Source organism: Vulpes vulpes, chromosome 10 (assembly GCF_048418805.1).
Source record: "Vulpes vulpes isolate BD-2025 chromosome 10, VulVul3, whole genome shotgun sequence".
Classification (NCBI taxonomy): domain Eukaryota; kingdom Metazoa; phylum Chordata; class Mammalia; order Carnivora; family Canidae; genus Vulpes; species Vulpes vulpes.
The window spans coordinates 29,677,595-29,702,754 of NC_132789.1; the positions used below are offsets into that span (position 1 = coordinate 29,677,595).

At 47.8% G+C, this 25,160-nt stretch overlaps 1 protein-coding gene across 1 annotated transcript; it reads left to right on the plus strand.

Moving 5' to 3' along the window:
- Positions 1 to 132: 132 nt before the first annotated feature.
- Positions 133 to 24,618, plus strand: SNAP29 (synaptosome associated protein 29). The gene is made up of 5 exons (XM_025982667.2): positions 133 to 595; positions 8,055 to 8,251; positions 13,346 to 13,431; positions 15,820 to 15,918; positions 21,409 to 24,618. Exons 1-5 carry the CDS (start codon positions 359 to 361, stop codon positions 21,564 to 21,566), a joined length of 777 nt encoding a protein of 258 aa, XP_025838452.1. The 5' UTR covers positions 133 to 358; the 3' UTR covers positions 21,567 to 24,618.
- The last annotated feature ends 542 nt before the right edge of the window (positions 24,619 to 25,160 follow it).

A 25,160-nucleotide genomic window follows, 5' to 3' on the forward strand; every position in this document is an offset into this window, starting at 1 on the left:
AGTGGGGCGTGGCCGCGGGGCGGTCCCACCGCGGGAGGGGAGAGAGAAGCCGAGCGGTCGGCCGCGGCCGCGCGCACGGGGCGTGGCCCCCCCCAAGCCGCTGGGCAAGATGGTCAGCTCCGGAGGCGGGGCTTCCAGCGCACGCCAGGCGGAAGGAGTTCGCTCCGCGACCTGGGCGGGTGGGGCGGAGGCGCAAGGCGCTGGACGGCGAGCGGCGGAACCGCGGGGCTGCGGCGCTGTGGGCGCTCCCCGAGGGTCCCGGGAGGACCGCCTGGACCCCTGCGGGCCCAGAAAGGCCGTTCCCCGCCTTGGCCACGCACCTCCTCCTCCTGCCCAGACCGAGACTAGCGCCGGCACCATGTCGGCCTACCCCAAGAGCTACAACCCGTTCGACGACGATGCGGAGGATGAGGGCGCCCGGCCGACCCCGTGGAAGGACGACCGCGACGTCGCCGACGGGCCCTGCACGCCCGCGGACAGGCAGCAGTATCTGCGGCAGGAGGTGATGCGCGTGGCCCAGGCCACAGCCGCCAGCACCGAGAGGTCCCTGTCCCTCATGTACGAGTCCGAGAAGGTCGGCGTCGCGTCTTCCGAGGTGAGTCTGCAGCAGAACAGGGCGGCCCGGCCGGTCTGAATTGTCACACGCGCTCAAGGAACTTTAGTCGTACCAAGAGGTGGGTATCTTGAATACTCCAAAGAGGCAGTTTGCCCCCAGTAATCTTTTTTAGTTACAGCAGAGCTCGGGCTAGAGAGATTGAGCGTCAGGTTCTTTCATATAATTGCCTGCGCAGTATTCCAGATCCAGGGGTTTCACCATTCCTCCTCGAGTGACCCAGAGTGGGTGCTGCTGTGGAAAGCGTCGGAGCAGATGAGCCTTAGGTCCTCCCCTAGCGCTGACCACTGATCCGCCTCACCCGCAGAGGTGATGAGGTCTGTGGGCAGCTGCTCAATAAGCCGTAGCGCAAGCGTGATCGAGGCTAGGGCCTTACATTTACTTAACCAAATCCAAAGGGAGATGTCCCAGACAGTGTGTGATCTGTGACTATCCATTTCTCCACTTCACCTTTGTCAGTTCGTCTTTCCACCCTGGGAGATTTCAGGGACCCTGAGTGAGAATGGTTCTTTCTTAGGCACCACATTTTTTCCTCAGCCTACTAATGAAATGGTTTGGTATGGGCATTTTTATTTAAGTTCTTAAAATTGTAATAGTAGGTTATCGAACGGTAATCTACAGCATTTGTAGCTTTGAAACTTAGTGGAAGTTGAAGTGTTGTTTTCTTCCATGGGCCTCTTTGTAACTCTTTTCTCTGGCAGAGTTCATTCTGACCTGATCACTTCCAGTCTTGGGCAGTTTGAATATGTGGATTAATTTCTCAAATAGTCACCTCGGTCATTTTCCCCATTGCCACTTTCTTGGCTATTTTCCTTCTGCACCTCTCCTGTTACAGTATCCCTCATTGGCCCATTTTCCTGTCTTTGGCTTCCTTAAGGAAGTTTAGCTGTAGTTCTTAGAGCTCATATCTACTGGATTCCTGAATGGCAAGTGTTGATTAAGGTTTGGGAGGATTGCCTAAGATCTTAGGGGAAGTAAGTAGTAGAGGAGTTACTTGAGGCGTCCCAGGTCCAAGGAAGCCAAGTAAGAACTGTTTGAAGGAAAAAAAAAAAAAAGAAGAAGAAGAAGAACTGTTTGAAGGGACATCTCTGGAAACAGAACAGGGACGCCTCTGAGTGGCTCAGGGGTTGAGCGTCTGCCTTCGGCTCAGGGTGTGATCCTGGGATTGAGTCCCACATCGGGCTCCCCACAGGGAGCCTGCTTCTCCCTCTGCCTGTGTCTCTGCCTCTTTCTCTTTCTCTTTCCCTGTTTCTCTCATGAATAAATAAATAAAATCATAGAAAAAGAAACAACAAATGAAATGGGAAATCAGAATGATACAAAGTAGGGTGTCATGGCCTAGGATAAACTCAAATCTGGCTTTTAAGGCTAAGATTTAGACAGGAGTGAGGAGAAGGGAAAGGAAGAAAGGTAAGAAGGTTGTTCATAGGGCAGAGAGGAGCAGTGCAAAGACACTGGCCCACCACCAGAGTTCCTGGGCTCCAGTGGGGAAGTGATGCACAGGATATGTTCAAAGAAGGGACACAGGAGGCAGTTTAGGAGCCTTTCGTGGTCAGGGGAAAGTCTGTCCCTCAGAGGGAAGGAGAGTCAAAAAAATAATAAAAGTGAGTGGTTTCACATGGATTGTGGTGACAACTCCCCTCCCCCTACGTTGCACCCAGAGGCCCTTCTCTCTGTTCAAGGGGCACGATGAGAACACCGGTGGAGCAGCAGCTCAGGCCTGGGAGGCTTGGACTGGGCCAAGTTGGTGTTGCTCTGAGAAGTACGGTATAATCATGACTAGGCAGGTGACAGGCACTGTCATAAGTATGGTGACACTGAATTTTTCCGGGATTGAGTCAGTTCCCAATCATCAGAGGCCCCATGAGGCTGGGATGGTCAGCACCCCCTCCCCACCCCACTCTGTACTCTCCAGACTACCTTTGTTTTTGTTTTTTTTTTTTTAGATTTTATTTATTTATTCATGAGAGACACACACACACACACAGAGAGAGAGAGAGAGAGGCAGAGACACAGGCAGAGGGAAAAGCAGGCTCCATGCAGGGAGCCCGATGTGGGACTCAATCCCGGGTCTCCAGGATCAGGTCCTGGGCTGAAGGTGGCGCTAAACCACTGAGCCACCCGGTTGCCCCTCCAGAGTACCTTTGAATCAGTCTTTGATTCCAGTCAGAATGGGGGTGGGAACAGGGCTGGGGTTGCTGAGCTCTTCCTGACACTCAGTGTACAGTGTGGCTCCCATCAGACCCAAGTCACCTGCTAACCTCCCAGCGTAGAGACCTGGCACTGAGCTGTGTGAAAACATGATAGGTACTTATAGAAGGTTAGGCACGTACAAATATTAGATTGGGAAGATATCATCCAGTCCCAGCTTGGCAGAAGTAGGAAAATTACTTAAGTCATTTCTGATGAAGGAGAGCTGTCTTCCTCCCAGGAAACCTGACCAGGTTTATTTTTCATGGAGTCTAGCCACCGGTCCTGACGGCCAGGGGACAGAATTAGGGCACAGCCTGGTAAGCACAGTCCGGAACATGGAGAGACTTGCAGGCCACTCAGCTCTTCCAAGTGTAATTTATTCATTCTTTCTCTTACCTGAGGTTTAGCTTTGGTGAAGAACTATCGAATCACATAGTTCTAAATGTGATACATACAGGAGAGGGGCACCTGCGTGCCTCAGTGGTTGAGGATCTGCCTCTGGCTCAGATCAGGATCCCGGGATCGAGTCCCACTTGGGTTCCCTGTGAGAAGCCTGCTTCTCCTTCTGTCTATGACTACCTCTCTCTGTGTGTGTCTCATGAATAAATAAAATTTTAAAAAAAGAAAGAAAGAAAAACATACAGGAGAGTCTGAAGTTTCCTCTCATCCCTTTGCTCCTGCACCAGCCAGTTATGATCAGTTCCTTCAGTGGCGAGTGGAGGTAATTCTATGGATAGCTATAGTCCTTTCCTTTTTCTTTCTTTCTTTCTTTCTTTCTTTCTTTCTTTCTTTCTTTCTTTCTTTCTTTTTTTTTTTTTTAAGATTTTATTTATTCATGGGAGATACAGAGAGAAAGAGAGGCAGAGATGCAGGCTCCATGTAGAGAGCTCGATGTGGGACTTGATCCCGGGTCTCCAGAATCACGCCCTGGGCCAAAGGCAAGCACTAAACCACTGAGCCACCCGGGCTGCCCCCCGCCCTTTTTCTAATCTTAAATTGAGCAGACATGTTCTATGTATTCTAGTTTGTACATTTTTTAATAGGATCAGAGTTTATTCCTTAGTAATATATAATAACATGCTACTCTTGTCGTTATTTTTTTTTTTAATTTTTCATTTATTTATGATAGTCACACAGAGAGAGAGAGAGGCAGAGACATAGGCAGAGGGAGAAACAGGCTCCATGCACCGGGAGCCCGATGTGGGATTCGATCCTGGGTCTCCAGGATCGCGCCCTGGGCCAAAGGCAGGCGCCAAACCGCTGCGCCACCCAGGGATCCCTCTTGTCGTTATTTTTATGACTATGTCATATTCCATTGAATGGATGACTTGTCTGTATGTAGCAAGTCTCTTAATGATAGGCATTTGGGTTGTTTGCACCTTTGGGCAAGCCTATGGAGACACACCTGCCCAGATTGTTCCTTGTCCCCTCTGGCAGCTGAGCATGCTCCTGTATAGTTTTTGTGAAGCCTGGGATCTCATTTCAGGAGAGTCCAGCAATAAATGTTAGACCAGGGCCTGAATGGCTGGCACAGTAACGTCACTGGGGCAGGCATGGTGTTTGGTAGGCCATCACACAACCATGTAGGCATAGTTGACCACCTGCCCGACTGGCAGACCTTAGTGTTTCACCTCTTCAGAGGTCAAGCATGTGGCTGAAGGTCCCCACCATAAATCACATTGTTAGCATAAACTATCTGGACTAGCCTAAGGACTCAGGTATACAAAGATATTCTTATCAGGGTAATATAAGGGCCAGGAGCCAGGCAAAGCTTTTCTTTGGAACATGCAGGGTATGCACAGCCCAGGCTTACTGAGTTAGTCCTTAGTGACCCCCAGGTCAGCCTGTACACAGGCAGTAAAGAACACCAACATCACCGCCTTTGCCCTTGGTGGTTTTTCATACAACCTAAGACTTCATTTGTGTTTTGTTTTTGTTTTTAAGATTTTATTAATTTATTTGAGAGAGAGCGAGAGAGCATGTGCACATGAGCACAAGCAGGGAGGGGGCAGAGGGAGAAGGAGTAGCAGACTCCCTATGGAGCAGGGAGCCCAATGCAAGGCTCCATCCCGGGACCCTGGACCTGAGCTGCTGGCAGATACTTAACCACCTGAGCCAACCAGGCACCCCTCAGTTCATGTTTTTGAATCCACTCCATACCACTGCAGTGAGACAGAGCCTCAATTTGAGCATATTTCATGCTCATGTGTCCTCTCCAGCACTTATGCGTGTGTGTTCCACTGGAACGGGAGTGACACGATGGAGAGGAGTCTCAAGTTTCTAGGTTCAACTTGACCTTCACCTCCAGATTGACCTCCGCCTACTTACTATTCAATATCTCAGTTTAATTATGAGTTCAGTACAGGAACCTTAGTACTGACATTTTTCTTCAGAATCTCGGGGCCTGACCTGGTCAGGGAATACAACCAGGCCCAAGTGAACTTCCGAGATGTATCAACTATGAATTGGAGTTGGGATCTGGTGGTCACTGCTGTCCCCTATGACACCTGCTGGGTCCTTGCCTGGCCTCCTGCATGCTCCCTCATCTGGTGCTCATGTTCCTCTGCCTCTCTCAGTTCCCTCAGCTGGCCCCATGGCCCAGGGCTGCTGCATGCATGGGCTGTTCCCTCTGTCCGGATTCTCTTGCCCCACACCCACCCTCTGCCTCTCTAACTTCTCAGCTTTCAGTTTCCCCTTCAACTCCACCCCTTCAGGGAGACAGGAAGGCCTTCCTGTCTCCCCCTTAAGCCTGGCAAAGAGTTCCTGCAAGGGGCTTGTCCTGGCAGAGTGGCCCTCGTATATATGTGGGATAGCTTTCTTTTCTCCCTTCCCCACTCAATTCCCAGCAGTGTTGTCAACAAATGAAAAGTGAAATGAAACTTGACTGACTGAGCCTTCCACCGAGAGACTGTAAGCCCTGTTGGGGCGGAGCTCTGGGGCTGGTTAGTTCACCCCTAATCCCTGGCGCCTGGAACAGTGGCTGGCAGAGGAGTATCTTTTGGTGGATGTCTTGCAACATCTCTCCTGTGCATGTCTTCTCTCAGTGGGGATTCCCTGATGGGTTCACACTCTCACAGGGCCAGGGGACATAATCCGTCTGGCCAGAGGTTGCCTCATGTACAACAGAGTCTACCCTCACAGGGTCTTCAGTTGTTCCCTGAAGGGGAATTTAGGCACTCCCTCTCTCTGTGCTGTCACTCAGCGTAGTACCACTGGCCCAACCAGATCTTTTCCCTGACGGTTTTCTCCTTTTAGAGCTCAAGGTGGGGTGGGGTGGGGTGGGGTGGGGAGGGTGGATCCCCTGTAATGCTAACATCTGAGCTTTGCACACATGCCCTTTACACTGAAGGTCCTCTCTGGAGCTTCCTCCCCTCATAGCTGCCCTCGTCTCTCCATGACCTCCATTTTCACAGGGATCAATGACAATACGGCATGGGGCCCCCTCTTGGGGGACAGGAGGATGCCTGAGGACTGGAGTGTTTGAGGCCTGCCTTTGTAATGACTGGTGCAGGGTCTGCCCAGCTTGTCCTTCCCGTCCTGGCACTCCTGGTATTTGCTCTGCCAAGCCCTTCTTCCTCGTTAGTCAGAACTAGGTCACAAACACTTGGAGCCTGGTCCTTTCCTCTGCCTCAGGGTAAGGATTTCAGCAGAAATTCCTCCTCTGCTGGCCCCTGACCAGCAGATCACCTCCAGTGAATACCAGCTTCCAGCTCACAGAAACTTCCAGAGACCAGAATGGCACTCACTCCCCTGGTCTTCCTGCCTCACGGGGGACAAGCCACCCTCACAGATTTCTCTTCACTTCGATATTAACATCTAAGTCAGACATTTGGTTTCCTTACCAAGTCAGCACGGGGATGCAGACCCAAGTGTGAGAGACTGTGTCACTTGTGAACAAAAGAAAGTAAGATCTCACTGTGAATTGGGGAAGGTTTTGTCAGCTACCTGTTCTTGCTGCCACTCTCCACATGGAGGGCAGGCAGCCAAAGCAAGAGGGCAAGTGGTTGGTGAGATGAGCCACCATGAGAGACCTCGCTGCCGGGGAGGCCACGGACCTGCCTCCTGGTATGCCAGGGCCCTGGCAGCGTGTCAACTCAATAAACATGTAAGTGCTGGAGAACATCATTTTGATCCTAATTAAGAGCTTTGCCTTCCTTATTCCAGAAAAGACTTCTCAGAATGGACGTGAAGATGACAAACCTGAAGTGTTGGAAGAAGGAGAAACTCTAGATAAATTAGCAGCTTTGGTTTTTTTTCTTTTTCTTCTAAAAACGAGCTCTTGCAAGTTTTGACACAGTCCAGGCATTTGCAAGAATGACACAGTGCAGGAAAGGTTTTTCCTTTTGTTTAAAAAAACCTGATGGTTTCTTCAGACATGTCTCATGGGCCAGTGAAAAAACATTTAAACATTCAAAGCTGTAAAGCTCAGCATTTTCTAAGTTTATTTCCAACAGAAGTTTAACAGAATTTAATAGTAAATTCAATGGATTTTTTTCTGCCCGTACATTATATTTCAAAATTTCACCTACTGTAACTATTGAGAACTCAGATTGCACGTTGTGTCCCTAAATGGTCTAAAAGCTTTCTACTGACACTTTTTAGAAGTAACAAACCTATTGTATATTTTTTTGTTTTTATCCTTCAGTTGTTTGGAGCATTTAATCAAAAATTGTTCATGATTCTGTTTTAAGATATTAAGAGAGAAGTCTGCCACAGGTAACATAACTGCTGAGATCAGATATTAACAGGGCCCAGAAAGGACCCAGAACCTAGCTTGTGAAAGAACTTGAAGTTGTGACCAGGGCCAGGTAGCTCCAGTGACCCACTGGAAATCCCATATTTGAAAAGGGGGCTATAAGAGCCATAGTCCATGGGGCAGTGTCAGGTCAAAGGCCATAAGTTATACGGGGGGGCAAAAAAGAGGGAGAGCTGGAGGATGTGCCACCAGTCCAGGCCTGCGCTCTGACCCCCACAGGTATGCGTCATCCATCTTAACATGGTCCTGTGAGCCAGCATCATGTGGGCAGGAGGGAAAAGGAACTCGGGAGCAAGTACGAAAGAAAGCCCATTGAGGCAGGACAAAGGAATGTGGTATCAGAAAGGATAACATTCCCCTCACAGATGGCAGTATCTGTATGTGTCCCCACCTGTGCTCACTGAGGCCTCATGACAAACCTGCTGTGGGTGGTCCCCTGCAGAGGGGAACATTATAAAACGGTGTGATGCCGTCACCTCTCGTTTTCCCCAGGAGCTCGTCCGTCAGAGAGGTGTCTTAGAACGCACGGAGAAGATGGTGGACAAGATGGATCAAGATTTGAAGACCAGCCAGAAGCACATTAACAGCATTAAGAGCATGTTTGGGGGGTTTGTCAATTACTTCAAATCCAAACCAGCAGAGACGCAACCCGAACAGAATGGCACCCTTGCCTCCCAGGCTAACAGCAGGTGAGTGGATCCTTATCCATCCAGATATGAAGTAGCCGAAAGTGGGCTTTAGTGCAAATGGTTAAGACTTTGAACCCACTTCTAATGCCTTGAAGGGATCCAAGATCTTAGTAAGTTACTCACCGGAAGGGATTTGTCCTCACACATTTTGAAAAAAGAAACATTTCTCCAGCGCTCCTGGTGGTGTTCATTTGATGGACATCCAGTCTAAATAAATTAGGTCTCCAGTAAATTACTGCTCCAGTAATTGCCATTCGAAAGAATATTCATTTCAGAAAGCTGAATCAGGATAAATGTGACTCACTTCACAGTATTTTAAAAATTCTTTAAAAAGTCTTTATATCCAATATTTCCATGTCTAGTCCAGCCTGGCCATTAATTTTCATTTTAAAAGTAGATGTGAAGGGGAGGTGGTTGGGAGGTTGGGGTAACTGGGTGATGGGCACTGAGGAGGGCACTTGATGAGATGAGCACTGGGTGTTATACTATGTGTTGGCAAATTGAACTTCAATAAAAACAAATGAAAAAAATTAGACATTATTCTCAAAAGTTTCAATTAGATAATAAAATCATACATGTGATTTTGGCAGGTAGTTAAATATCATGTGTACAAAAATAAGAGGGATGCCTAGGTGGCTCAGCGGTTGAGTGTCTCTGCCTTTGGCTCAGGGCATGGTCCCAGGGTCCCAGGATTGAGTCCCACATCAGGCTTCCTACATGGAGCCTGCTTCTCCCTCTGCCTATGTCTCTCTTTCTCTGGGTCTCTCATGAATAAATAAATAAAATCTTTTAAAAAAAAACAACACACGGGATCCCTGGGTGGCGCAGCAGTTTGGCGCCTGCCTTTGGCCCGGGGCGCGATCCTGGAGACCCGGGATCGAATCCCACGTCGGGCTTCCGGTGCATGGAGCCTGCTTTTCCCTCTGCCTGTGTCTCTGCCTCTCTCTCTCTCTGTGACTATCATAAATAAATAAAAATTTAAAAAAAACAAAAAAACAAAAAACAAAAAAAAAAAACAACACAAAGATAAAAAAGTCAGGTTTCTGCTAAAATAGGTTATGTTTCAGATCTCAGGCCATTGTGTCTGTTTTTTTGTTTGTTTTAACAATTTTATTTATCTGAGCAAGAAAGAGATCACAAGAGAGCATGAGCAGGGGAGAGAGGGAGAAACAGGCTCCCTACTCTAGGGCTCGACCTCAGGTCTCCAGCCACCCAGATGCCCCCATTGTATCTGTTTTTTTTATTGTAAACCAATATGGCCTTATTATAGAAAATGTATAGCTTACTTACCATAGCACAAAACCTCACAACTTCATTTCCTCCCTTACTCAGTGTCTTCATACCTGCAATCACAGTATTCATTTGGTTTTATAGCCTACTTCCATTTACCCCAGAGTAACGTCTGAGGTAATGTTATTCCACAGATCTCATAGCCCCATCTCTGTGTTTATCTTTTAAAGCTGGAATACGGAACGATTTTTTAAGACGAATTTTTTTTTTTTTAAGACGAATTTTTTTAAGTGCATAAGTGACATACGGTAAAGTGCACACATCTTAAGTGTGTGTTGACACTTCTACTAAATGGGTGACTGTTTACCTGTGTGGCCACCACCTAGATTAAGATATAGGGTATGGTCGGGAAAAAATGAGGAAACTATTTCCAGCCCATAGTTGTACTGGGGAGAAACAAGTACATGTTTCTCCATGTGCAGATGAAGGAACTGAGAGTGTAGCAGAAAGACCAGGCAGGTGGATCTTTGGAATTTATGGAGAGGAAACTGAAATAGGGGAGCAGGCAGTTGATGGGGGCCCACAGCCTGTTTCTGTGGCTACGCTAGCCAAGGTCAAAAGGATCAATTTGTTTTGACGATCAGTCATAATCACCATCCATTCCTGATTTTCCAACTTGACCCTGATTTCAAATATCTCATTTTTCCCCAACTGGGGGAGTGTCTAGAATTGTTTGGATTTTATGTTTTTTTTGTTGTTGTTTGGTTGGGTTTGCAGTTTACGAATAAGAAGGATGTTTTATGTCCTCCTTTTTGAGTTTATGTCTTATCAGAGGAAGTTTAGACATCCGTTGGCTTTGGATTAAGACATTTGCATCACATGAACTCAGTAGCAGAGTCGGCCCTTCGAGAAGTGGGAAACTGATAAATTTGTGATTGGCGCTTTCCTGTATCCTACTTGCCACTTCCCTAGGGCTTCTTGGGGCTCATGTCCCACCCCTGCACCCACCCACCAACCCTGGCCATGCTATAAAAGCCTTTCGAGTCCTGGAGCTTCCAGGGCAACTTACTTTTTGGGGGGAGCGTCTTAAAAACTCAAGGCCTTCCTGGCGAAAGTATCCCAGTAGTAAAGCAGCTAGACTAACTTCAGTGTGGTGGGCCTCTAGGTGCCTGATGTCATGTGCCCCATCTAGCCTTCTGCCCAGAGATCAGCACCAGTCAGCTGGAGTGTTCTTGCCATCACTGAGTGAATGCAGGAAAGGAAAACTTTTAAATGAAGCAACACACTAGTTCAACTGCTCCCGAAAGGTACATCGAAGGGATCCCTGTGGCTTTGTAGGAGAGGCTGCTCCAGTGGCCTTGCGTGCGTCCCAAGCACCCATGCTGGATAGGCTCATGCCTGTACTAGGAGGCAAAGCCACAGGAGAGAGACCAGTCTTTGGGAAGGTATAGGGGAGGCAGATGGTCAGCAGAGAGGCAGCAGAGGCCCAGAGGAGAGGGGCTTGGCCCTGGGAACTGAGGCACCAACCTTTTTCATGGAGTCACGGTTGTATGGAAGCCTGCCGGTTGAAGGAGGGGAAGGTGGCAGGTGCACAGCAGCCACAGCACAGAAGCTGTGACACATGAAGGCAATGGCTGCTTCTGGAGTGGGAGCTCAGCGGGCTCTCGACATTGAGGCCGGCAAAGGTATCTGTAAGGCCCTAAATCCCTACCTTCACAAAAATCACTACAATGTGTAATTGCTTTGATTAAAAAAAAAAGTTAAGTCTTTGTGATCCTTTCAAAGTCTGTACTCCATAAATACAAAGATATTTTGACATAAAAGCTTTTAAAATAAGTCCACCTAATCAGACTTTTGTCAAGTCATATGTTTCCTCTGTGTATCCTCATTACACAAACCCTTTGGCCTTCTCTAAGGTTTTACTTGTTTCTTGGTAAGCCATTTTTGGTCCTGCTGGCAAAGCTTCGTAAGCTGCTGCTTCCCATTTCTATTTAAAGCTCATGGAGAGAGCAGCCCCTGTAGCACAGCGGTTTAGCACCGCCTTCGGCCCGGGGTCTGATCCTCGGGACCCGGGATCGAGTCCCGCATCTGGCTCCCTTGAGTGGAGCCTGCTTCTCCCTCTTCCTGTCTCTCTGCCTCTCTCTCTCTGTGTGCCTGTCATGAATAAATAAATAAATAAATCTTAAAAAATAAAAAAATAAAGCTCATGGAGAAGTCCATTCAGATCAGAGATTTAACCACTCCCTAATTTGAAACTCTCTGACTTAACTCAAGATGTGGTTAACTCTGACCAAGAGCCACCACTCTTCCCCTTCTCTTTCTTGACCACTTCTGTCACTATCCCTAGAATTGACTCTTTTTTACAAAGAAGCCAGATTTCTGTCATTTAAGTGTTACTACTGTGTATGTGTGAGCACAAAGGATAAAAGCCGTCTTGGGGTGTGGGCTGGGTGGGCTCGCCTGCAAGCATCTCCGACTTACACTGACCTGGCAACAATTGGGGCTCACAGTTGTGCTCAGAGAAACCAGCTGTGTCATCTAGACTTCAGTCACTGCTTCTGAGTAATGAAATTGTCAGATTTCAGGAGGTCTGGATTGCTGGAGCACTGAAGGCCTACTGTGCCTCTAGCCTGTTGGAGTCCAGGCTTGTGCCAGTGGGGAGCCATTAAAAGACTTTAACCAGAGTGGGGCTCCTAGGTAGCTCAGACATTTCTTGAGCCTCTGACTCTTGGTTTTTGGCTCAGGTCATGATCTCATGGGCTATGGGATCTGCTCCTGCATCAGGTTCCACATTCAGTAGGGCATCTGCTTGAGGATTCTCTTACTCTCCTCCTCCCCTCACTTGTACTCATGCATGTGCACATTCATTCTTTGTCTCTCTCTAAAATAAACATTCAAAAAATAAAGAAGTAAATAAAGACTGTAATGGGAGAGGTTCATGCAGGGTATGTTAGAAAGATGCCTGGAAGCTTTAGGTAAGAATTGGAAAGGCAGGGGCTCATCTATGTAAGGATAAAGAGGTGAGGCAGAATGAGGGGCTGGATTTTGGGGATCTGTGGGAAGACTGAGAGGACATTTGCATAGCTTGCTTGGAGTGGAGCTGCAGAGAGAGGGCATAAATGGGAAATGATTGGTTTCCAGCTTGGCTGCTGATGGTCAGCAAGGTGGAGAAGAGCAGATTGCGCAGGAGGCCCAGCTTCAGGGGACAGGGAGCCCCTGCCATGCCTGCAGGGATTCATGGAGTGTGAACTAAGGATCTCTGAGTTACCTAGAGAAGTCCCTGTCTCTAGGAGGAATGGACAGACTAAGCTTTGCATGCCCAGAAGCAAAATCAAAGGTATTTTGTAGGGAGGGACTTAGGTAACAAGAAAAACAAATTTTTTAATGACATTTAAAAAATGAAACTAGTAATAATTGAGTACAATTTTTTATAACTAGGTCTACTAATAAGAAGAATAAAATTTTTACCAGAGGTTCACAGTGTTCCCTATCATCCAGTCAATTGCCAGTGGTCACCTGTAGAGGCTGCTCTCTGCTTGTGGCTGTACAAAATCAGTTGGTGGGCTGGATTTGGCTGATGGGTCATGGTTTACTGACCCCTAGTCTAAAGTATCCATTTGGTCCTTTCACATCCTTCTCTTCTCCTTGGTCCTGGTATTCTCATTTTCCTGAAAAAGGGCCACCTAACCAGATGCTGCTCTTCTAAAGCAGGTGTCTCAGATGTTTACTGTGCTGCAGGTGGGACTCCCAGGAGCTGTTGATGAATATTCCTGCTTTGGTCAAAGGACACATTGCTTAAAAGACCACGCTGTCATAGGTATTTTCTCTTTCTAACTTTTCTCTTTTCTCAACTTTCATCCGAAGATTGAAAGAAGCCATAAGTACCAGTAAAGCACAGGAGGCACAATACCAGGCCAGCCACCCAAACCTCAGGAAGCTGAATGACTCAGGTCAGTGGGGACCTGTGCGTGACCACACTTGGATTCTGTAGAGGAGACTCTGGATTTGGTGTTGGCCCTAGGATGGTTGGGGGGGCAGCAGGGACTCCAGCTGCTGTCATGGGTAAAGGATGTTACGGACCTAGTGTCACTCCCCGGGAGCTGGAAGTGTGTGTTACAGAATGATTCATCCCTCACCCCGTGGAGGGTGGAATAAAAAATTGGCCTGTGTTTCATTGAAAATTCCTGCCCCCTGTAGGTCTGAACTCTTGCAGCAGTGAAAAGACAACTGCAAGAAAACCTCTGTGGGAACGGGAATAGCCTCCCCAAAATGACCATGTCCTAATCCCCAGACCCAGTGAATATATTGGTTGCTAATCAGCCGAGCTTGAGATGGGGAAATTATCCTGAGTTAACCAGCCAAGTAATCACAAAGGCCCCTTTATTGGGCAGCCTGGGTGGCTCAGCAGTTTAGCATCGCCTTCAGCACAGGGCGTGATCTTGGAGACTCGGGATCGAGTCCCACATCAGGCTCCCTGCGTGGAGCCTGCTTCTGCCTCTGCCTTTCTCTCTCTCTCTGTCTCTCATGAATAAATAAATAAAATATTTTTTTTAAAAAAAGGCCCCTTTATAAGTAAAGAGGGAGGCAGAGGAAAGGTGGTCAAAAATTGGAAGATGCTCCATTCCTGGCTTGGAAAATGCAAGCAGGGACCACCTACAGAGGAATGCTGGAAAAGGCTAGGAATCAGATTGTCCCCAAAAGCGAAGAACACGGCCCTGTTGACATCTCCACTGTAGCCTGGTGCAACCCATCCTGGACTCCTGAGCCCTGGAACAGAAGGATAAGGCTGTGGTAACTGCTACACAGCAGTGGGGGACTCATGTAGCCCGGAAGTACGAGTGGCCAGAGAAGCAGCAGCATGAACAAGGTGTGCAAGGTCAATCATGTGTGATGTCCTGTCATCCTCTTGTTACCAAATTATAGGCCCAGAAACACCTCTTATCTGGAAAGGAATTTAGGCCTCCTGGAAATCCCCACAGACCCCTAGAAGGCCAGGCACGTTCGATGGTGCCAGAAACCGAATGCTTCCTGCACTTCCTTTGGGGAAGGCAGGATGCACCCTGGATGCTCGGGGACCTGCCGCTCTCGTTGCCACAGCTAAGGAGAGGCCTGATGGAGGAAGAGCCAGGGGTCAGGAAAGGTGGAGATCCCCGAAGTTCAGTCTGGAAAGGCAAAAGCCATGGGAGGAAATGACAGAAGACTAAAATATGTAGGGCCCACAGAGAGTCCGAGCTAAGCACAGCCTAAAGAAGTAGAGGAAGAGGCCTGTTCCACCCAAAAGACACGATTTTAAGGAATCAAAGGGAGTTTTAATTGGCACAGCATGTCAACTGAAAAATTGATGCTGTGTGTGTGGAATGGCTTCAGCAGGTTGTACTGGGGAAAATACACCACGTCTGGAAAGAGACATTCCTCCAAAAGATAGAAACCAGGATAACAGGGTTTTTTTGGGTGTGTTGAGAAACTGCGGCCCCAGGAAGATTTGGGGTAAATGTGCATTATTTAGCATTTCTTCTTTCCTTGCTTGTTGTATCTGAAGCAAAAAGACACAGAAGTACATTTCCAGAAGGAGAGAAAGTCATCTGCAATTCCGTGTCCACAACGTAGCAATTTTTTTTTTTTTTTTAAGATTTTATGTATTCATGAGATAGGCAGAGACACAAGCAGAGGGAGAAGCAGGCTCCATGCAAGGAGCCTGACGCGGGACACAATCCTGGGTCTCCAGGATCAGACCCTGGGCTGAAGGCAGCACTAAACTGCTGAGCCACCTGGGCTGCCCGCTATTTTGATTTTTAACCCTGGCCCTGTAGACTCTGTCCACAACCCCATGTAGCTGTGCCTTGTTGTAGGTTCACTGCCGTATGGTCAGCATATGAGTCTCTGTTCCCTCAGCTCATGTCCACGGGCTGGCCAGCTGACCCGTAGGCAGAGGGTGTTTGATCTCCCCTCCCTCCCCCAGAAGCCTGCCCAGGTGCCTCCCTCCCACACATCATCCATCCTCGGATGGCCTTCTAACTAACTGCCTCATTTCCCACCTCCCCGCCCCCCCAGCCCCATTTTCCAGATTAAGATTAATTTTGTAGGGATCCCTGGGTGGCGCAGTGGTTTGGCGCCTGCCTTGGGCCCAGGGCGCGATCCTGGAGACCCGGGATCGAATCCCACGTCGGGCTCCCGGTGCATGGAGCCTGCTTCTCCCTCTGCCTGTGTCTCTGCCTCTCTCTCTCTCTCTGTGACTATCATAAATAAATAAAAATTAAAAAAAAAAAAAGATTAATTTTGTGAAGCAGCATTCAAGAGACATGAGTTAACCACCTCCTGGTGTTTCTTTCCAAACTCAGACTCTTTCTCTGGAGGCACCGGTTCTGCCACGAGTACCGAGGCTTACCCGAAGAACCCCCACCTTCGAGCCTATCACCAGAAGATCGACAGTAATTTAGGTAAGACTGAAGCTACACCAGCCTCCGCAGGTCACTTACTCAGGACACTTGTCTTCCAGACAGCTCGTGCCGGGCCCAGCCAGGACACCAGTAGCCAGCAGTTTCTTGGGATCAAAATGTGGTGTCTGCCTCTCCCTTCCCATGTGTCAAATCCAATATGACCATGCCCGTCTCCCCCTTCTCTCTGGATTTTATCCACTTCCGTCCATCCCTACCTCTCATCTGGGCTGTGATAGCAGCAGGGACCAGGAGTCCCCGAGGGGCTGCACAGTGCCACAGTGAGAGCCCCCTTCATCATTGTCTGTCAGTGGGGCACAGAACCAGAACCTGCCTCTGAGGATTGGGGAGAGGGTTAGATAAGCAGCCCCATACATGCCACAGGGAACCACCTGACCCAGTAGGAGCTGGCCGTCACAAGGCCACTGCAGCAGACACAAGGGATTCCAGGTCCCTTACTGGCCCCCGGCCCCACCTGCCTCTCCACCCCTCCTAGTCCCATCACTTGTGGCTCCGAGTGCTTTCCCGCCTCTGTGTATGTCTGCCCAGAGTGTCCTTCCTCTCCACTGCTTAAAGGCTGGCTCCTCACGCTGCAGGCCTGGCTTTACACACTGCACCGTGTTGTAGTCCTGTACCTGCTGGACTGACCACAGGTGTCTTCTGACCACACTGTAAATTCCAGGGAACACGACTATTTCTGTGTTGTCAGCGCTATACCCTGGCCTAGTAGGCCAGCGCTCTATGATTAATTTTTGAACAGTGGAAGAGAAGCCAGTTACTTGAAGTTCGAGTGGAGGAGTGTGTGTGGGCAGTAGGAGCAGGTTTCTGAGCGGTTTCCATGAGTTCATTCTAGGTGGCGTCTCGGACGTGCTGCCTCTGACCTCCACCCCTCGAACAGGAACCTCCCCCATGGTTACCTAGGTCCCTGTCAGTGTCTCACTCCTGTTGGGAGATGGCAAAGTGGTTGAGACCCAAAGTAAAATTTTGCCCTGCCCTAAAGGTATGTAGCTGGAGACAACACTGAGGCCCATGACGATGCACTCTGAGCGTCTGGGCGCAAGCTGCCGCCTCCTCTCCCGTGCAGGAGGGACACTGAGGGCCCCTTCCCTGGGTCACCCAGACCAGTGGCCATTCCAGCAGCCCTCAGGGGTTAGCATGACAGCACATGAGGCACGTCCATATTCTCTAACAACATTTAGCTTTTGTTTCTGAGTACGTAGATTTATTATAGAAAATTATGAAGTTAGGTAAATGCTATGAGGAAATAAACACCTAGAATCCTATTATCCAGCAGTGGCCACTGATTTGGTGTCATTCCTTCTGTTTTGCGCATGTATCTGTGCACATGTGGACGTACAGTGTCATTCAGTGTGTATACTTCTGTAACCTGCTTTTTTTTTTTTAAGATTTTATTTATTTATTTGAGAAAGAGAGCAAGCAGGGGGAGGAGCAGAGGGGGAAGGATAAGCAGACTCCCCCCCCACCTCCCACAGCAGGGAGCCCAATGCAGGACTCAATCCCAGGATCCCAAGATCATGACCCGAGCTAAAGGCAGATGTCCAACCAACTGAGTCAGCCAGGTGCCCTCTGTATCCTGCGTTTTTATCTATATTTGGAACACTTCCCTAAACTTCTTTTCTTAAAATTGCTTTGCAAAGCACCGCTTTAGCAGTCCCACCCCCAGCTCCTGGACACTTAGGTTATTCCCATTGTTTGCTATTGCGCAGAACCCCCTCGCACTCCTGTGAGCGGATCTTTGGTGGCATTCTATAGCCACGGTACTAGAAATGGAATTACACTGTCAGAGAAAAGAATTCTCCTTCTGAACGTTAAAAGAGATCTCCATAGAAATGAAACATCTATTGGAGGGAATAGATATCAGCAGGAGTGAAAAAAGGAACTGTCATTTGCCAACCCCACAGCTCACCACCGCTGCCCTTAGTGTGCATGTCAGCACTAGATCTGCTTGGCCAGTGCCTACTGGCAGTGGGGGAGAGGGCCCATCTCCACACCCTGCACACCCAGGCAGGCTTCCACCCCAAACTCCACCTGCCCTTTGCCTTCAGAGCCCAGGGAAGCCCCAGGCAGCCACTCTTTTATTGGGTCCTCTGGACTCTGCCCTTCAGAGCCAAAGGCCTACAACAGAAGAGGCATCTGCTGGGGTATGACCACTCCAGAGACACCTACAAAGGGACTTGAAAGGCTCCCCACTGAAGGTTTCCCCACTCAAATGGTGTCACTGGAGCCAGCTGGAAAGAGAGGGAGGAAGGAGACCTAGGGAAGGGTGTAGAGTTCAGGGAGTTGAGGTGGGGAGAAGAGGTAAGGACAGCCATCCCTGGAGGCTAAGGCGGTGTGGTTGGCATGGTATTTACGGTCCGGGCAGGCCGGTCCCAGCAGGATGCAGTGTGGCATGCTAAGAAGGGCTGAGGTGGCACTCTGGGGCCATTGGGCCGGCTGACACGGGCTGTGCCTGGCTGCCCTTCACAGGTCTGTTCCTTCCTTCTTACCAGCCCCTGCTTTTATCTGAGGGACTAGTGCAAGTCTCCCTCAGGCCACAGCTCCCCTGTCTGGTAGCTTTACTTTATCAAACCTTTTTTTTTTTTTTTTTTTTTTTTTAAGGATCTACTTGAGGGAGAGCACATGAGTAGAGGGAGGGGCAGAGGGAGAAGGAGAAGCAGACTCCCCACTGAGCAGGGAGCCCAATGTGGGGCTGGATTCCAGGACCCTGGGATCATGACCTGAGCCGAAGGCAGACACTTAGGCAACTGAGCCACCTCGGCACCCATCACACTTTTTTTTTTTTTTTTTTAATCTCAGTATATCCGGACACCTGGGTGGCTTAACGGTTGAGCATTTGCCTTTGGCTCAGGACATGATCGGATCGAGTCCCACATCGGGCTGCCTGCATGGAGCCTGCTTCTCCCTCTGCCTGTGTCTCTGCCTCTCCCTCTCTCTCTATCTCTCTCTCTATTTCTCTCTGTGTGTCTCTCATGAATAAATAAATAAAACCTTTAAAAAAATAAATAAGTAGGGCAGCCCCAGTGGCGCAGCGGTTTAGCGCCGCCTGCAGCCTGGGGTGTGATCCTGGAGACGTGGGATCGAGTCCCACGTCGGGCTTCCTGTATGGAGCCTGCTTCTCCCTCTGCCTGTGTCTCTGTCCCCCACCCCTCTCTCTCTATGAATAAATAAAATATTTAAAATATAAATCAATCAATCAATTAATCAATCTCAGTATACCTATAGCTTGTCCTTTGCTGTCCCAAGTGCCAGCACACTCCCTGAGGCCTGGGGTGACCTCACAGATTTTACTCTCCATGGAATGCAAGGTCAGGGGTTTTAATAAATTCAAGAAGCATAGAGCTGAAGACAATTTTTAAAAAACAGACTTGATTCTGCTTACATTTGTGGTGTTAGTGCCAAGTATTTGTGTATTCTGACCTTTCTTAATGTTTTATCTTTAATTCACAAGGTTTATGAAGCACCTCCCCTTCTCTCTTCCCTCTGGCTTTTTCTTGGCCTGCTGCACCTAGTAAGAGGGCAGAAGGCAGCTGTGGGCATGCACCCCACTCCCACTGCGTACAAGTACATACATAGGTACACATACACACACGTGCGCGCGCACGCACTGTCATGAAGCCTGAGAACTGACCGAATCAGTTAAGTCAAGACTCACCTCTGCAGTTGGCTCAGCCCAATGAGGGGACCCCAGAGTGCCTGCAGCATGTCTCTTCCCTCCATTGACTCTGGTTCTCTTTATGTCACCTCTGCTTGGTACTCCCTCCACATAGTCTAAGACCAATCATGTCCTTACAGGTGTTATTCTTCTTTAAAAATGGATGTGATCATTGACTTTTAACACTTTTTGAAACAAAGGGAAAATACTTATTACAAAGAGTGGGAAAGGGATCCCTGGGTGGCGCAGCGGTTTGGCGCCTGCCTTTGGCCCAGGGCGCGATCCTGGAGACCCGGGATCGAGTCCCACGTCGGGCTCCCAGTGCATGGAGCCTGCTTCTCCCTCCTTTCTCGCTCTCTGTGACTATCATAAGTAAATAAAAATTCAAAAAAAAAAAAAAACAAAAAACAAAGAGTGGGAAAGCCAACCAAGGGAACTAGAATGAGCTTGGAAGGGACCTGGCACCAGAGTGGCTAGTTGTGGCAGGGCTGCTCCCCAGTGGCCTTCCTCTCAAAGGCAGTCTCCCTCAGCTGTGATCTGGGAGCACAGATCAGAAGAGGGCCCGGATTTTGAACTCAGACCCAGTGGGACTGACCTGGGTTTCTCCCCAGCCCGCACTTGTCCTGCAAAGAAGTGGAACTCTCACCCCTCATGTTTGAACTTGAATATCAGCAGGAATGATGTAACCTATCGCTAGGGCTGAAACTTTGCCAAAAGTCTGTGCCCCACTGTCCCCTGGGGCTTGCCCCAGAGGGCATTACTAAAGGGACCCAGCACCTTTAGCCCTTAGTTCCTTTTGACATGGGGACCCTGGACTACAGGCATCTCCATACCCAGCTAGCCACCAAGTGGGCAAAGGAAATGGTGCCAGCCAGATTCAGGTTGTGTCATATCCCAGGACATTCGCAGCATTGTTGTGTGCATGGATCTGAGAAGTGGTAGCAATGAATGAATTGATGTAGGAAAATGTGAATTATCATAACATAGGTGACAGGATCTCACAGCATTTGGGTCGAGTGGAACCATCTGTAGTTCATGTATTTTCTGGGAGAGGGCCCCGGGTGGCAAGGTAGGGACAAAGCACCTATTTCTCATGCCACCTGCAGAGTGGAAGAGGGGGTGGGATGTGGCCTTCTCCAAGGTGGGAGCTTGGGGCAGGAGGAACCAGGTGCAGGGGCTTCCAGGTCTGTCTCCCAGATGTGTTTCCAAATAGGTATTCTCATACTTGTTACTCTGAATCTGTGCTTGATCCAGCTTTAGGGGGCTGGAGATGGAAGAAAGCGGAGCACTGTTGAGTTCTACCCACTGACATGAGGTTTTTGCTCCTGAAGAGCAAGGCAGCAGGTCTGGCTGTTGGTTACCTGCATACTTCTTCCGGATACTCACTGTGGGGTCTGGGAAGGGAGTGTGTTTTCCAAGCCTCTCCGTACTTCTCTCTTTCTCAGGTACTAACTGATCTTGCAATGTGCCTCCACCTACTAGAACGTTCAGAGGCACCCAAAACATGATGTAGATCTATATGTATTTTTTAAAGCACTAGAAGGACAAACATCATTGTATGAATAGTGATGATCCAGGGCAGACATCTAGGGGGAAAGGGGCTTTTTCATTAAGCACATATTACTTTATGTGGAGTCAGCTGGTTTGCTTTTTACTTGCACATATTTTGGAAAACGTAACCAAAGCCCTAGAGTTCTCCTTGTCTTTTGAGAAAGAGCACTCAGTGATGTGCATGTTGCGGAGCACCGGGCACGGAACAAGCAGAGGCCCCTGCTGCTGTGACTTCGCTCAGCCCTGTATGTCCTTTCCCTCTCCCACAGATGAGCTATCCGTGGGACTAGGCCGGCTGAAGGACATAGCCCTGGGGATGCAGACGGAAATTGAGGAGCAAGATGACATTCTTGACCGCCTCACAACCAAAGTGGACAAGTTAGATGTCAATATAAAAAGCACAGAAAGAAAAGTTAGGCAACTTTAAACACCGAGAAGGCTCTCCACCCCATTGTGATGAAACGAGCCAAAAGATCTCCTGTTAAACTTCCCAAAATTTAATTTCTGTTGTTTTAGTGTGTAACGTAATATGTGTTTGCAAATGTTATAATTATAGAGCGAGTTGAATCCTAGGAGATGTCATGATGAGAAATGTGTATCCTACTTTTTTTAGAGCCCTCACCTCTCCATTGTCTGAACTGAATGCTTAGAGTCTTAATCTGAGCACGACAGCCTGGCCCTGAGTATTTTGGGCCTTCGATGACCTTGCTGACACCAGAAGAACAGTTGCATTTCTCACTTTAACGAGCATATGGAAAGACATGGGCAGAATTTCAATCCTGGAACCACCAATCTCTGTGGTGGTGTTTGTGAGGGTGTTCCTTCCCACATCTTGGCTTACCAGTCACCATTCTCCCACCCCCACCCCAACACACATACACACATTGAGCACATTGCGATTCTCTCAAACCCCAGAAAAGGATCAATGTTCAGAAATGGAAAGTGCCAGCATTTGCTATTTGGTTGACAGATGTCACCTCTTCCCTCCTGGCCTCCATCCTTGGCATGCATTTTAGTAGAAAGGGTTCAGATCAGCACCACTCACCGTGATGCCTGGAGATGCACAGGGAATTGGGTGAGCCCTGCTTCCCTGTGCACTCTCACCTCTAAGTCACTGACTGAGGTTAGGGACAGATGCACCATTGTCTCAAGGCTGCCCAGCTGGCCAGTTGGGGGCCCTCTACAGTTTGTGAGAATGGAGCATCATACAGTGCTTACTGTGTGCTCCTCCCCTCTGGGGAGCACCTGACCCAGCCTCAGGGATGGCAGTGTATTCAACGCCTGGGGTCTCCTGGCCCATCTAGGATTCCCACCCATTCCTCTTGACCTCTTGCAACATGACTTGACTCAGCTCTTGGTTCTCCGCCATCCAGTTGGAGGACTGGAGTGCCACAAATGATGCAGACTTGTCTAGAACAACTTAGCTTTAAAAATAAAAGCCTAGACATTATCATTTTAACTAGCCTAGCTTGTTCTACACAAAAACATTAATCTCATTACAGAAATCAATTTTAATTAATGCTTTTAAGTGATTCTTTCTTTGTAAAGTGACATTCATTAAAATTGATTTCTGTAATGAGATTAGCGCCTTTGTGTTGGTACCTCCAGCAGAGTAATTGAAGCCGCAAGACCTTTGTCTTTTTAAAAAAGCAAATTAATTGAAATATTTTGAAGACCGTGAAAGGCGCTGATTTTAATAGGTTAGGTCAGAAAATTTAAAACAAGTGTGTTTCACCTCAACACATGGTGCTGTCTATGTAACCTTCACCACTTTGGTTCTGTAGCCTATAAAGAAAGCCCCCTGAAGGAAAAGAAATCTCTGCAGTGCTCCAACAGTGCATCCATATTTTTGTAGCAATTCATTTGTAGTAGTTCCATTCCATGCTGCATGGCATTCCTAAAAACACTTGACAGCTTCCATCAGCAGATACAACCTTCTGTCATGTTCCAGCCAACTCATGGAATCTGATCAATGTCATTATGAATATCCCAGTATGTGAGAATACGATTAGAGGTAGTCAAATTAGGCATTTATCAGATGAGCTCATCGTGATTATTCTCTTGATAAATGGTAAAAGGAAAAGTTTTAAACACCTACCTAGCCCAAACAAAATGAGTTCGGAGGGCTTTTAGCAAAAAAGGCTGCTGACAAGCATGAAGCCAGAATGCAGAGCAGCCTGTGTGTACATTTCCACTCCTAATTGTTTCATTTTTTTTTTCCTAACACCTTCCACGTATGTCATGATGGCTGTTTCTGTTCGTCATCATCAGGCAGAGAGATTCATGGAGATTAGTCATTATACCTCAGATGCAAGCTTATTTTTTTTTTCAAACAAATTATACATGTAAAGGCCACTGCCAGATATTCTTTTCCCCAGCCTTCCTTTTGCGTAATGAGATTAGTGATTTCACTGACTTGAAGCAAAGTGGCGTGGAATATTATACCCTTTCCCTGTCTTTTGTTAAGAGCATTGAAGCCAGTTGCCCCTTTTTTTCTTCCCCCTCCAAGCATATAGGAAGAAAGCACAGCCACTTTTCTAGAAATGTGTCTTCTGACACTTTACACGTGTATATTCACTCTTGTTTAGACCCTCTTACACTAAGGCCCTGACCAGGGAACTGTCTCCAAGCTACGCACTGGGAGCTCCTTTCTGCTGGGTCTTCCCCCTTGCCCTCTGGCTCATGAAGGACCAGTGGTTGATTCTACCTTATAAAGCAAAGTTGCTTGCATTTTCAGAGAACAAAGAGAAACCCGGAGCTTCCAGAATCTGCACATGATGATTATGATCAAAAAACATTCTATCCTCTAGACTAGACACATCTATCTCATGGAGACACTCAGAGATGCATGGGCCGGAGTGAATTCACCCTTCTTGCCAGATGGGGTCTATAAGACAGGCTTTTATTTCCACAGTTGAGCTGGAAACAAACTGTGCCTTCAAAAAGTGGCTTTTCTAACTTTAGGTTGGTTATATGTGAAGCGTGCTACTAACTTAAAAATAAGTGCATTCTCTTTCAGAGGAAACATTCTCACATCTAGTGATCTGTAACCTTACACCAGTGGAGTTAACATTGTCTTTTTTGCATTCTGAAGGAAAGGAGCCCTGAATTTAACTCAGGTGGCAAGAAAAAAAAATTCTTAAGTGTATTTTAATTTATCTTTCTCTAACTTCTGTTTGTGAATATGTAATTTTAAGGGTGCACTACACCAATTTAGTAAAAAAAAAAAAAAAAACTCTTACACTTTGCCTATATAGGCCTTTTCTCAGAATTTGTAAGTTATCACTGTTGTTAGCATCTTCAGCTCTGATAATGAAATGTCTTGTGTACAGAATGATGAGCCAGTCATCAAAAGTGCTCGGAGCGGCAGGGGGGCATTTTGTTCAGAGTCTGTATCAGAATAGCTCTTAAGCTCCATGCCTTCAACTCAACAAGTGACCATATTCTGTAAAATAAAATGTGAAGTTTTTTAAATCAAATTCTGTCTCCTACGTAGTCATTTTCAAAGAGTGGGTGGAGGGGCTCTTCCATGTTGTGTCTTTGTATATTTGGTCCTCATTGCCCCATCAAACCCTATGAATAAGCTTCCTTCTTGAAGCCCTCTCATTTCATCTTTCAGAGTGCTCTTCCAATCTGTCTCCTATCTCCCTGACCACAGTGCAGCACTGTCTAGATAAGGGCTCAGCAAACAATAAAGGGCCAGAGAGTAAATGTTTTAGGCTCATGGGCCAATCTGTCGCAACTATTCAGCTCCTCCATTGTAGCACAAAAGCAGCCAAAGGCAATATATAAATGAGAATGATGTGTTCTAATAAAGCCTTATTTATAGACACTGAAATTTAAATTTTATATATTTTCACATGTCACAAAAATCTGATGATTTTTTTTTCAATCACTTAAAAATACAAAAACCACTTAGCTCATGGGAAGTACAAAACATGGTAGACTGCACTTGACCCATGGGCCTTAATAGTTGGCCATCCCATTTAGACTACCACAAGGTATTCCTAGGGGCAGGAGG